At 38.5% G+C, this 15181-nt stretch overlaps 1 protein-coding gene across 1 annotated transcript in view; it reads right to left on the bottom strand.

Moving 5' to 3' along the window:
- The window catches only part of LOC124619535 (sister chromatid cohesion protein DCC1), a 105868-nt gene extending 91232 nt beyond the window's left edge, over positions 1-14636 (bottom strand). The window contains exons 1-2 of the mRNA XM_047145995.1: positions 14507-14636; positions 14242-14418 (exon numbers count right to left, since the gene is read on the bottom strand). Coding sequence (XP_047001951.1) covers positions 14242-14418; positions 14507-14523 — 194 coding nt within the window. The 5' untranslated portion in view covers positions 14524-14636. The remainder of the gene's footprint in view (positions 1-14241; positions 14419-14506) is intronic.
- Positions 14637-15181: the final 545 nt, after the last annotated feature.

The raw sequence follows: 15181 nt of genomic DNA, 5'->3' as shown, positions 1-15181 counted from the left end.
CAGACCACCCCTGTGTGTTCACATGTTGACCAAACGAGATATCAATTAGACTTGCAATGGCACAGAACCATTGGGATTCAACTGTAGATCAGTGGAAAGGTATCAGCTCTTCTCGTGAATCACATTTTTGCTACAGTATGTCGATGGTCGTCTCCACAACCGCCATCATCAAGGTGAACAGCAGCTCGAAACGTTCAGCGCAACATGGTAGGCTGCTGAGAGCACTATTATGCAATGGGAGACATTCTCTTGTGCTTCCATGGGATCTGTGGCAGTAATTGAACAGACACTGACAGCTGCAAACCACCTGCCTCCCTTCATGCTTGATGTCTTCCCTGACGGCAATGTCATCTTTAACACTAGGAGGACCAGCGCTAGCAAAACTACCTGGAAGGATCGGTACCGGTCAGTTTCACCAATGATGTTTATCTTTCTTTCTTTTTAGTTTAACTTGTTTAATTAATTCAGTATGGTGTCTTTAAATGTTGCTAGTGTATTTTGATCACACTACTAATGTGTTATGCTGAAATTTTTGTATAGAACGCGTAATTAATTAAAGAAAAAAAAGAATGAGAGTAAAGAATACAGCTTAAATACAATATTCACTGAAACTAAACTATATTACTAAACTTACAAATCCAAATAAACGTATCATTATAAAATAGCATTTTTTTCTCTCTATGACTTGTTTTCAATTAAAACCCCCAAACAGGTCATAAACATACATTTATTAGGAAATCAGAGAAAGACTGTCATAAACTGTGGAAAAACACTTCCAAGGCATGGATCACATGTGAATTTCTTGCAGTGCACACACAGATGTTTAGTTTTGTTTGAACTTCTGCATCCTCCTAGCTGGCAGGTCTTCCACTCTGGTTGTTGTTGTGGTCTTCAGTCCTGAGACTGGTTTGATGCAGCTCTCCATGCTACTCTATCCTGTGCAAGCCTCTTCATCTCCAAATAACTACTGCAACCTACACCTTCTGAATCTGCTTAGTTAATTCATACCTTGGTCTCCCTCTACGATTTTTACCCTCCATGCTTCCCTCCAGTACTAAATTGGTGATCCCTCTATGCCTCAGTATGTGTACTAACAACTGATCCCTTCTTCTAGTCATTTTGTGCCACAAATTCCTCTTCCCCCCAAGTCTATTCAGTACCTGCTCACAAGTTACGTGATCTAGCCATCTAATCTTCAGCATTCTTCTGTATGTCCACATTTTGAAAGCTTCTATTCTGTTCATGTCTACACTGTTTATCGTCCACGTTTCACCTCCATACATGGCTACACTCCCTACAAATACTTTCAGAAAAGACTTCCCAACACTTATTTCCATACTCAATGTTAACAAATTTCTCTTCTTCAGAAACGCTTTTCTTGCCATAACCAGTTTACATTGTATATCCTCTCTACTTTGAGCATAATCAGTTATTTTGGTCCCCAAATAGCAAAACTCATTTACTATTTTTAGTGTCTCATTTCCTAATCTAATTATCTCAGCATCAGGCGATTTTAATTTGACTACATACCATTGCCTAATTTTGATTTATTTAATGTTCATCTTATATCCTCCTTTCATCACACTGTCCATTCCGTTTCGCTGCTCTTCAAGGTCCTTTGCTGTCTCTGACAGAATAACAATGTCGACGGTAAATTTCAAAGTTTTTATTTCTTCTCCATGGATTTCAATTCCTACTTTAAATTTTACTTTTGTTTCCTTTACTACCTGCTCAATAAAAAGATTGAATAACATCAGGGATAGATACAATCCTGTTTCACTCCCTTCCAAAGCACTGCTTCCCTTTCATGACCCCCCACCCCCCAACTCTTTATAACTGCCATCTAGTTTCTGTACATATTGTAAATAGCCACCTTCAGAATTGGAAAGAGAGTATTCCAGTCAACATTGTCAAAAGCTTTCTCAAGTCTACAAATGCTAGAAATGTAAGTTTGCCTTTCCTTAACCTGTCATCTAAGGTAAGTTGTAGGGTCTGTATTGCCTCGTGTGTTACAACATTTCTAAGGAATCCAAACTGATCTTCCCCAAGTCAGCTTCTACCAGTTTTTCCATTTGTTTGCAACCATGACTTATTAAATTGATAGTTCGATAATTTTCACACTTGTCAATGCCTGGTGTCTTTGGAATTGCAATTTTTATATTCTTCTTGAAGTCAGAAAGTATTCCGCCTGTCTCATACATCTTGCTCACCAGATGGAAGAGTTTTGTCATGGCTGGCTCTCCGCACTGGTACCTTACTTATTTCAGTAGTCACAGTGAATGTATGAACAGGCTCTTTCCTTGGTTATACAAAGAAAGACAAGAGTGCTGCCAATCTAGACAGAAGCATTCGCGAAGTAATTTTTTCTCCTGTTGCCTTTCCATAAAGGATCTGTGCGCTGATTCCAACGAGGACGAGCACGTAGAAAAACTGTGCATAGGCCATGTATGGCAGCTATGCTGGACAGTGTACAGATGAGACATCTGGTCCAGAATATTAGTTCCATATTTTATGGAATTGCAGAAGCTAATCTGACTGAAAACACTGACGCACCATAATAACGAAGGGCGCTAAACTTCCACACAGCACAACACATTGCCACAGCACAGCAACTAAAGTATGTCCACTGTTCCACTAAATAAAATAAAACAATAAAAACAGGGAACAATATCACAACAATGAAGTAAAGTACACTAAGCAGATGTAAAAATCCATTATTAAACCTTTTACAGACATGAACCCTAAAAAACATCACAATGGTCAAAATGACCAACTGCCATATTTTAAGGGAACATTTTCGTAATCCGTACAACTTTTGTAATGGATATTTGTCTTTTAACGAAATTATAAACCACCAAAGTACATTAAAAGCCAAGAAATACAAGCCCCGTAAATTAAAACTCTTGGTATTTATTAATTATTAAACAACACTAACCGTCAGATTGACCTGTAATGTCCTCCTAGTGTTGAGCAATATAATGTCCATGTCTCGGAGCCAGAACCAAGCTACAGTGGTTTGTGGAGCATCATAGTAGGCCCTAAACTCACGTTGATGTCTTGGTGACAAAATTTGCCTGATGTAAATCCTATGGAACCCACCTGGTTTGCTACCGGTTGCCATCATGCAAGTCAGCGGCCCATTATTTACACAAATTACATGATATGTGCATAGACATCTAAGGCTACATCCATCCACAATCCTACCAACTGCCTGTTGGATTCCTCATACGCAGAATCAATGACATATTTTGTTCCAATGACAAGACAAGCAAGCTACTAAGCAGATGACCATGATGTTTTGGCTTATCAATGACTATCCATTGTTACATTCCCTTTTTTCATTTCCTCTTATTGTGAATCCTGGGAGATTTTTCTGCCTAGACCAGTAACAATGATTTGATCCAACCCTTTCTCATTTTCCAGGTTGAAGGAGATCCTGGTTATAAAATCTAGAGTTTGTAAAATATTTTGCTTGTTGTGTGTGTTGTTAACAATCAATTGACCACATCTTAAAGGATACCACGCTGTTGTTCTGCCATGAGAGGTACCATCAGGAAACATCATGAGCACCTCTGCTGCTTGCCAGTGGCCACAACTCAGAGCCCTAATAAATAATGCTGGCCGCCAGATACCAGCAGTTCATCTCACTCCATGGATTCTAGCACAATTACACTTATGGACGGATTATCAAAGACAACTTGGCTATTCTCTAGACTCCCAATGAGGTGGATACTTGGATTTATTGTGCATTTCCACAGTGGACTCTGACAGTGGACCAGACATTAATCATTGGCTGATATTACAAGTCCAGTCAGTATGAGGTAAGTGATTATCAGAGACAATTGTGAATGTGTGAATTTCTCCAGTCAAGATGTAATTGGGTCATTTTATGTCAATTCAACCAATTTGAGAAAATGTTCCATCTGATAGTCTCAGATTTGGCTGAAATTTAGCACACCAATGCTGCCAAGTGTGGAACACTCATGTACAAAATTTTAAGTTCCCCTGCCAATTAGTTCCAGAATTATGACTTGTGAAAGAAGGTGGCGTGACCTGGAAATTGCAACCTGCATCTGGCAATCTATCTTCAGACCCAACTTCAGGTCTTAATAACTTTGGAACTATTCCAAACAGTCCGGTGAAATTTTTACAACCCAGTAACATCCACTTAGAGAACACACTCTATGAATCAAAACACCAACAACATATATCTGAAGGAAAATAAAAAATTCCAAAATGCGATTAAAAATATGTAATACGTTAAGAGGTACATATTTTAGGTGCCCTCTATGCCAAATATAATTCACTCAAAAAGGGTATAAATTTTTTTTGGTAAGCTTAATGTGGCCTAAACACACACAGAACTCATCTTGCCCATATCAGTCACAAAAACTGAGTTACATGCACACGAAAATACAAAAATTTAAAAAATTACCCGAAAAACATGGATTTTCGAAGTGTGGTAGCACAAAAGGGGCAAGTGATATCCAAGCCAAATTTCTAACATTGCATAAGTAGACCATAATATAATATTTCAAATAACTTCCGGGAATTCAGCCAGGTAACACTTTCAGCGACCGCCGATATTTCGGCGGGAGAACACCCCGCCATTTTCAAGGCAAACTGGGCAGTTTGCCTTGAAAATGGCGGGGTGTTCTCCCGCCGAAATATCGGCGGTCGCTGAAAGTGTTACCTGGCTGAATTCCCGGAAGTTATTTGAAAGTTGTATACGCCAGGAGAAACTCAGGTCTCACATAATATAATATGTGGTAAAATTTCAACTTGTTATCGCAAGGCATTTGTGAACTATAAAAGTTGACAGAGATGTATTTGGTTACGTTTCTTTTAACACGATTTAGCAAGTAATAGTGATGATGCAGACAGCTTGTTTCAAATAAAGCTGCAGCAATTGTTGGGAACCATTAAGCAACAGAAAGTTACACAATGGTAGTTTTCAGGGAGAGGATGAGTCATTGTGGGGCAGGAACAACAAAGGAAACAAGGAACAATTACGGATCACTCATGTTTTTAAGATTCTAGTTCAGACTGGGCAGTACTGTTGTGGAAAGTCAGTATGGAGGCAGAAGAGTGTACTAGTGGTGCTTTTGTTCAAACAAGTTGCAGTATTGGTAGAGTACAAGCATTTGAATGTCGTAAAACAACATATGGAACAAAATGTGGCATTCGCTTTGTACTGTATGATCTGGATGAACCGGACCAAGATTTGTTGCTGTGGAGATCTGGGATACACCCTGTGGGCACAAGAAATACAGTTACAGGAAACTTTGTGTTTGTTATCATCATATGAAAGTGTTTCTGGATAAGTATTCTTTCCTACAAAAAAGTTGATTTGATCCATTTCGGATTCATAAGAAGACAGTGAAGTGTAGCCGCAGAGAAATTGATATAAAATCAGTATTGAAAGTGAATCAGTGCATGGGACTTAACATGAAACCAGGACAAAAGTTATGTTCCAGGTGTGTTAAACTGCTAAAAAATGAATATTCTGATAATTTACATGACAGTGATGAGGAGTATCAGCCACCTACAACCACAGCACATGAGCAGTTAAATACTTCAGTGACTGCTCTTGGTTTGTCTCCCATGAAGAGACACAAAGTTGGGAAAAGAGACAGGCCCAGCTATGGTAGAAGAAAACTACAAGAAGCTCAAATGGAATTAAAACACAAAATAGCTGACACACTAAAGGTGGAAGAGGAAGAACTATCTGCTCCAAAGGAACAGAAATCATGCCAGAAATGCTCTCATTTGGACAAAATCGTGCATGATTTGAAAGAAAAATGTGTCATATCCACGTACCAGAAAAAAGTAGCTATTCTTACCCTTGCACCTTCCAGCTGGTCTATTGACTACACTGCAAAGGAATTCAATGTTTCTACATATATGGTAAAGCAAGCTAGGAAAATAAAAGCAACCCAAGGAGTGCTTCCTCAGGGTAAGTAATTGAGTTCAGTATTAAAGGTGCTAGTGTCAGAGTTTCATGAAAATAATGACTACAGCCGAATAATGCCTGGGAAAAAAAGACTATGTAACGGTGAAAATGGAAAATGTACGTGTACAGATGCAAAAAAGACTGTTGCTCTGCAACATATCAGAACTATATGTAGAATTCAAGGAAAAGTATCCCAATACCAAAGTAGGTTTATCATGTTTTTTCAATCTTCGGCCAAAATGGATTGTGCCTGTAAGTGCAAGGGGCACACACAATGTTTGTGTATGAGAGACCCATCAAAATGCTAAGCTAATGTTCGCTGCTAAAAAGGATTCTGGTCTGGATTACAAAGGTGCAATGAAGCTGCTAGTGTGTGACATCGGTTCCTACCAGTGAATGATACACAGGTGTGAAAAGTGTCCTGGTAAGACAAATCTTGCAGAACACATGAATAACAAATTGTATGGTGAACTCCTTATGGATGACGATGAACTTGTTTCTTATAAACAATGGACACACACGGATCGCACAAGTCTTGAAACAAAGCAAAGTACAGTGGAAGATTTGTTGAAATGTGTTGTCGAAAAATGGACAAACTGACCACACACGGCTTCACAGCAACAGCACAATCGGCTCATCTCCAGTTTTGTAAGGATAATTTGAAACAAGATGAAATTATAGTAATACTAGACTTTTCTGAAAATTATCCATTTATAGTTCAACATGCCATCCAACTATATCATTGGGACAACAGTTGAGCAACTCTCCAGCCATTTGCGATTTACTATAGAGGTGAATCAGGTGATGTGTGTGTCATGAACCTGTGCATTTTTAGTGACTGTTTAATTCATGATGCCATTGCAGTTCATGCCTCCATTCGCACTGTCATAGAATATGTTAAAAAACAAGCTGCCTCACATACATTTTGCGAAATACTTCAGTGATGGGGCAGCTAGTCAGTACAAAAACTGTAAAAAATCTCAAAAATTTATGCACGCATTACCATTGCTAAAAGCAGACTAGAACACGTTAAAACTGTTGCAGGCACAAGGAACCATCATCACTTGTCTCCAGCGGACTCTGACAATGTGCAGATGAGCAGACTGTCCGGTTTTAACTATAGCTTCATGCACAACATGTGTCTTCACAGTGTGTCTGACTCAGGATTCAGAAGCAAAAACAGCAACATACAACCAGGTTGCTATGTTATTGCTGTTTATGATGACAAATGGTACTTAGGATGTGATGCAGAGTGCTGTGAAGAAGGTGACGTATTTGTGAACTTCACGGCACCAGCAGGACCAGCAAGATCATTTCATTGGCCACATTTGGCAGACAGGTGTTGGATTCCTTTTTAACATATTCTTATGACAGTTCCAGTTCTTACCACAGTGTCAGGAAGACAGTACAATTTGCCACTCAATGTACAGAGTACAGTAGCTAAAGTGTGGGAGAACTTCTGTTCGAAGCACAATCGACTAGTTTTTAGCAGTTAAAGTGTAGTAAACATTAATGATAGGTTGTGTTAATCTGTCTATATGTTGTTGCTTAGCGGGAGAGGATAAGAAGAGGCAGAACAGTTTACGATATGTTTTTACAAAATTGTGTTGTGGAACAATGGCCACATCACCAAATACATCTGTCAACTTCCATTGTACACAAATGTCTTGCAATAACATGCTGAAATTTTGAGATATATATCATTATGGTCTACTTATGCAGTGCGTGAAATTTGGCTTGGATACCACTTCTCCCTTTTGTGCTACCACATTTCGAAAATCCATGCTTTTCACATAATTTTTAAAATTTTTGTATTTTCGTGTGCATGTAACTCAGTTTTTGTGACTGATATGGGCAAGATGAGTTCTGTGTGTGTTTAGGCCACTTAAGCTTACCACAAAAAATGTATACCCTTTTTCAGTGAATTGTATTTGGCAAAGAGGGCACCTACAATATGTACCTTTTAACGTATTACATTTTTTAATCACATTTTGGAATTTATCATTTTCCCTCAGAAATATTTTGTTTGTGTTTTGATTCATGGAGTGTGTTCTCTAAATGGATGTAACTGGGTTGTAAAAATTTCACTGGACTGTTTGGAATAGTTCCAAGGTTATTAAGACCTGAAGTTGGGTCTGAAGATAGATTGCCAGATGCGGGTTGCAATTTCGAGGTCACGCCACCTTCTTTCAGAAGTCATAATTCTGGAACTAACTGGCAGGGGAAACTAATACTTTGTACACGAGTGTTCCACACATGGTAGAATTAGTGTACTGAATTTCAGACAAATCTGAGACTATGAGCTAGAGCCCCTGGTTGAACTGACATGGAATGACCCAATTGCATAACTAGAAAACTGGCTGCATGGTCATTCAAAAGCCACAATATAAGTTTCTTGCTTTCAGAACACATTACCATTGATCCACACTATATCTCAAGAAGTACGAGGAACGTTACCAGCAACAAATCACACTCTTGCAAAAACAGCATCAGGAGCAGTTTAATATTTTACTAGCATTCCTGCAACAGCAACAGCTAATAGAAGTGGTCCCCGCAAGTTTGTCCATCCCCTCAACAGTACCATTACCATCAATCACATTCTTTCTGGCATATAAATGGAATGGGAAAGTTATGAAAAACACCTATGTCAGCACTCACAAGCTCAAAACTTTCTTTTGCTTGATTGGTCTGCCTTAGAAATCCATTAGCTCTTATGGCAGCTGTCTTTGTTCACTGATCTGGTAGCTCTAACTTATGACATTTGTTATCTCTTGCATGCTAAAACGCATGTTTTGGCTTCCTACTTGCAAGTCCATTATTGCCACAAGAAAGCAAATTAATCCTATTATGTGTGATTGTCAGAAGTCCTATGCAGAGTCTTTCATTCAAGATGCTGTTGTCACATTCGCTCTTGAACCACAAACTGTCTTACTCCTTCTTAGCAGAAGTCCTCCACATTATTTCTGCTTCGATACAGCACACACTGCCAGCTTGCAGTTACAAGAGGGTCTTCATGTTCGTAAAGTTGCTGGCATTCAAATGCCATCGCAAGACACGAGTCCCCAGCGACAACTGTTTTCTTCCTTTACAGCCAACAAGCTCGACCCACTGTCTGGGGACATCCTCTACAGGAACTAAGTAACCATCATCATAGTTACAGACACTGAGATGTATATACAATTTATCAGATTGTTTCCAGGCCCATCACAAATCACAATGCACGTACCACATCTAAAGGTGTCTGTGCTGTGGAAAACACTGTCAGATTGCAGAAGTTTGGAAAAGTGAACCACAAGGTCATAATTTCTGTACACCAATGGACATCCACACAATTACAGCAGCAGTGCATCTAGATCAGACATCTCCACGCATCTTTCTGCAGCTTGAAATAAAGAAGCAACACATGCATTTCGGGACTGATACATATGCTGCTGTGTCCCTCATTAATCTCTAGACATATAAGAGGCTCAGTTGCCTAATATTACAGAAGTCACCTCATAAGTTCATTGCCTATAAGAAACAAACCATAATCACTGCAAAAAGAGTCATAGCAAAACTTCCAACACTCTCTGGACCCAATAGTTGTCAAGAATTCAGTAGCTGCAAATATCTTTCAGCTAGACACTCAGTCTGGCACCTGCCTCACTCGCAGTTAATTTTGTGTTGTCATTCCACTTGAAACTGCTTTTGTGTGTCTACTCACAGATATTTTATGGAAGCAACTACTTCTAACGATTGTTCTAAAAACATGTAACTGTACAATAATGGGTCTTTCAGTGTTTGTAGATGTGATACATTACATTTGTTTATGTTAGGAGTCAATCGCCAATCCCTCACCAGGCACCGATCCTCTGCAGGTCTTCCTGCATTTTGCTACAACCTTCTAGAACTGAAATTTCTCTGTATACAACAGCATCACCTACAAAAAAGCCTCTTAGAACTTCTGACGTTATTTACTACACCATTTATATATACAGTGAAATGTAATAGTCCTACTACATTCTGCTTGGGGCACACCTGAAGGTACTTTTATGCCTGAAGATTTTTCTCCATTGAGAATGCTATGTTGTGTTCTGTTTGCTAGAAGCTCTTCAGTCCAATCACACAGTTGGTCTGATATTCGGTACACTAGTATTTTTTTTCCATTAGGCAGCAGTGCTTAACTGTATCAAATGCCTTCCAGAAGTCAAGGAACACAACATCTACCTGGGCACTAGTATCTAATGCTTTCTGGGTTTCATGGAAGAATAGAGTAAGCTCGGTTTCACACGACTTGTTTTTGGACCCTATGTTGACTCTTACAGAGGAGATTTCAAAGTCATAAATAATAAAGTATTTGTATGGAGTGTAGCCATGTTTGGAAGTGAAATGTGGACAATAAATAGTTTAGAAAAAAAGAAGAGAATAGAAGCTTTCGAAATGTGGTGCTACAGAAGAATGCTGAAGATTAGATGGGTAGATCACATAAATAATGAGGTATTGAATAGAATTGAAGAGAAATTTGTGGCACAACTTGACTAGAAGAAGGGATCGGTTGGTAGGGCATATTCTGAGGCATCAAAGGATCACCAATTTAATACTGGAGGGCAGCGTGGAGGGTAAAAATCATAGAAGGAGACCAAGAGATGAATACACTAAACAGATTCAAAAGGATGTAGGTTGCAGTAGGTACTGGGAGATGAAGAAGCTCGTACAGGATAGAGTAGCATGCAGAACTGCATCAAAGCAGTCTCTGGACTCAAGACAACAACAACAACAAAACAAAGTCGGAGATATAGGCCCTTAGTTTTGTGCATCTGTTCGGTGTTTTGTGAATCTGTTCAGCGACCCTTCTTGAAAACAGAAATGACCTGCATCTTTCCCCAATTGTTAGGACTGCTTTGCTCCTCCAGAGAACTAGGGTACAGCACTGTTAGAAGAGAAGCAACTTCTTTTGCATTCTCTATAGAGAATCACATTGCTATCCCATCAGGTCTGGTGGTCTTTCCTCCGTTCAGAAATTTTAGTTGCTTTTGTGACCCATGGTAATTTATCTTACTATGTGTCACTTTGTCATTTCTGTAATGATTTAAAGGAGAAACTACAGTGCAACTTCCTGTGTGAAACAGTTTGACCGTTTCTGTGTCATCCTCCATTTCAATGTAATTATAGTTACAGAGTACCTGGACAGATAACTTTGATTGGTTTACTGATTTAACATCAAACCAAAACTTCCTAGAATTTTATGTCGGTCAGTAGCAATAATTTTACTTTGAAATTCGTTGAATGCTGGGTCCATGGCTCTCCTTACCGTAATTTAGGCTTTGTTTAGTTTATCTTTGTCTGCGAAGCTTTCTTTGTGTTTAAATTTGCAATGAGGCTCTCTTTAGTGAACGTCTCGTATAAAAATTACGTTGAGCAGAAAGTTAGCGAACTAATGTCTTACACCTCCCAGCAACAAACAGACCTGAACTTTTCCAGTGAGTTAACACAGAGGAAGGCATCAGTGATCATAAGTCTGTGACAGCATTAATGACTACAGGTGTTGTGTAAGTGCTGTTGAGAAAGGTGGAAAATAATTTTGATTAGCAAGAGTGACAGAATACGCATTTACAAAGTATCTCAGTAACCAACATCAAAAACTCTGTGCTGATGGGATGAATTCGTGGAGCACTTTCGGATAAAATTCAAAATCATCATTTAATATACCTTAAACAATTACGTTTCAAGCAAGTGCTTGTAGGATGGGAAAAACTCACTGCCATTTAATAGCCTTATTGGAAAGTTACTATGGAAACAAAGAGAGCACCTGATTTAAGAGAAGTCGAAACCTTGCTGACAAACAAAATCTAAAAGAAGCGACAATGAGTGCAACAAGAGAATCATTCAATGACATTAAAAGTAAAATTTTGGCAATCTATCTGATTACATCTTAATAAATTTTGGTTTTATGTAAAATCAGTAAGCAGATTGATATCATTTATTCACTCACCTGGCGACCATACCTGAAGTTGGTCTTCTGGGTACGTTTCACAACAGAAGATCGTAGTGTGGTCCCTCCTCTCAACCATCACACAAATGCCAAAATGGCAGATATCAAGATAAGTGATCATGGAACAATGCAACTACAGTCACTTAGTACTTGAAAGGCATCTGGATCAGATGAGGTACCCAAAAGATTCTATAACAGATTATGTGAAAGAAATTACTCCCTTAATAGCAGCAGTCTGTTGTAGGTTGGGGAGCAACAGAAGGTATCTAGCAACTGAAGAAAGTGCACGTCATTCCAGTTTTCAAGAAGGATCACAGGGCAGATGCACATAATTACAGACCTGTATCACTGACACCAATCTGTTCTAAATTATGGAACATGTTTTAAGTTCATGTATTATGATGTTTTTGAACTGTAAAAATCTCAATTGTAAAAATCAACAGGGATTCCAGAGACAGAGGTCTTATGAAATACATCACTCTGTTCACCTTTGGGAATCAAGGTATTGTATGTATTGGCACTCAGGGTGATGCAATGTTCCATGACTTCAGGAAGGCACATTTGAGACAATTCTACAATGTCATTTAGTAAGAAAAATATGTGCTTCTGAGTACCAAACTAGATTTGTGACTGGATTGCAGACTTCCTTTCAGAAAGGACTCAACAGAATGGAATTCATGGGTGTTCAGTTGATTTCCGAAATACCTTAAAGTGGAATGACCACATAAAACAAACAGTCGCAAAAACAGACGTCAAACTGAGATTCATAAGAAGAATCTTAGAGAAATGTAAGTAATTCTTGAAAGACGTGGCTTACCAAACACTTGTCTCCCGATTCTTGATTATTTCTCATCAGTCTGGGACCCTTACCAGATTGGATTATTAGCCGAGACAGACAAGACCCAACAAATAGCAGCATGTTTTGCCACGGTATTGCTCAGTGTGAGATTGATATGAAAATACTCAACAAACTCCAGTGGCAGAAGCTACAAGAGAGGCGTTGTTCATCACAGAGAGGTTTGCTATTGAGATTCTGAGAGAGCATCTTCAGTAAAGAGTCAGATAACATACTGCTTCCTCCCACTTACAACTCAAAACATGACCAGAACAAGAGAATTCAAGAAATTAAAGCTAAAACAGGATTTACTGACTATTGTTCTTCCCATATGCCATTCACAAGTGGAACGGGAAAGGTATGATTGGATAGTGGTACCAGAAATATCCTCCGCCACGTAGCATCATGTGCTTTGCAAAGTATAGTTACATGTTAGGTATATTAACAATTTCAAAAAGATACTTTACCTCGCATGTAATAGACAACAAAATTGACATGCTTCACATCTACTTCACATAAACTGTTACTGCTCGCTTTGTTGCTGAATAAATATTTATTTTAGCTACATGTCTCAACAATAGTGTTACAAAACGGTGCTTCTTAAGTCCTGAGTATTTATTTATTGCTTACAACTAACCTAACACTTCTAAATTTTCTTGCAGATTTTCAAATACATTCGTTCAGTGGTTTGTAAAGCATGTTTGAAAATGTATACGTATTCGACAAGCCGACCACCGTCACAGGATTACGCTGTTTCATTTTAGGTACCAATTGTTTTAACTGACAGATTTACATACAGTTCAACATAAAACCATTTTGACGTGGTTAAGGAAAAATGTATCAACACAAATATGTACTTATAATCAGGTTTGGGCCGCTACTTACGTAATATAGTGTATGCCGCATTTTACGCACACCGTATTTGGTTGAAAGTATCTCTCACTGTGTGAACGACGGCAACATTGCGTGTTTAAGTATCCTGCATATTCTCACTTCTTGTTACCTTACGGCATAGTGTACATTCAATTTAAAAAAAAAAAAAAAAAAAAAAAAAAATAAGTATTTAGCGGACGCGAATAGTTTGAATATCTTGTAAATTAGATACACACACAGCTCCCAGGAAGCTCGTTACTGGTCTCTGGATCCTTGCAAGCATTATCTAGTGATACTTAATGCTTCAATGTGCTGATAATAAAACTCAGTATTAACTGTACTGAAATTTATACAACTACAATCACAAACACAATAATTGATTTCGTGATGACACTGCCTCCTCGCATAACGTTTTTGATTGAATCTACATACTACGATTAGTGACGAATAAAAATCAAGGGTCTACAAAATGGCTATTCACTAACTTTAAAAGTCTTTATCGCGACGAACATCACCCCAAGCCATGACATATATCATGTCAGTCACATCTAAATAACGTTCAACACGAATCGTTAACACAGTCATGACAGCAAAGTTATTTGGCATCACCTGTCACCTTCTTCTAGAGTATTTAGTAATTTCGTGTCCAACTGAAACAATCTATAGTTTTCCACTGCCTCGCTGCGGGAAGCGAAGTTCAGAATCTGTGTTACAGGAAGCAACTCACTTTCTTCCAACTTCGCATGATGTATCACCGTCCTAATTTCATCTATTGTCCTCTCGTACCTGGAAGAATATAGTGTAAGGACTATTTGTCATACACATTAAACAATGTAACAAAAAACTGATGACCTATAAATAAATACTCTAATACCTGGCAGTTTCAGCCATAACACAAACACACGTAAACACTGCACTTTACACTTCGCGCCAAATATTGTCAAAGCAACACAGTCGCTCAGATATAAAACCTCAAGCGTTAGAAGCTCCAAGCATTGGAAACTTGCAAATGCATCACCTCTCCAAGCATCGTGACAAACAACTCACCTGAGAAACACAATACAGGCACACTGGAATGCCAGCTGGCTTAACAGTATTGTATTTATTGGCCATAAGCGTACACCATATAGTGTGCACGTACACAGAAGATGACATCGATCGCACTTTTTAATGCTAAATGGTGGATAATAAATAAATAAAAAGAACCTTACAAAAAATATACAGGTACTGACAGAGAATTGCTGTTATAATAACAGTTACCTAGTTACATGTTCCATGTATCATTTTGCATGATAGATCGTAATAATATGGAACGAGTCATTATACATTCAAATTACAAATTAATTTGTGCATATAGTTACATTCTGAACATTTCAAAGTTTTTTTCGTTACGAAAACAAAAAAGATGTGCAGATGTGAGTTAGTAATTCCTACCCACCACCTTCTACGCATTACAGCAATATAAATTCATCTATGGTTGGTTGGTTGGTTTGGGGAAGGAGACCAGACAGCGTGGTCATCGGTCTCATCGGAATAGGGAAGGATGGGG

The sequence above is a fragment of the Schistocerca americana genome, chromosome 6 (assembly GCF_021461395.2).
Source record: "Schistocerca americana isolate TAMUIC-IGC-003095 chromosome 6, iqSchAmer2.1, whole genome shotgun sequence".
Classification (NCBI taxonomy): Eukaryota; Metazoa; Arthropoda; class Insecta; order Orthoptera; family Acrididae; genus Schistocerca; species Schistocerca americana.
Note: the sequence above shows the minus strand (reverse complement) of the source record. Positions and strands in the feature narration are given on the sequence as shown.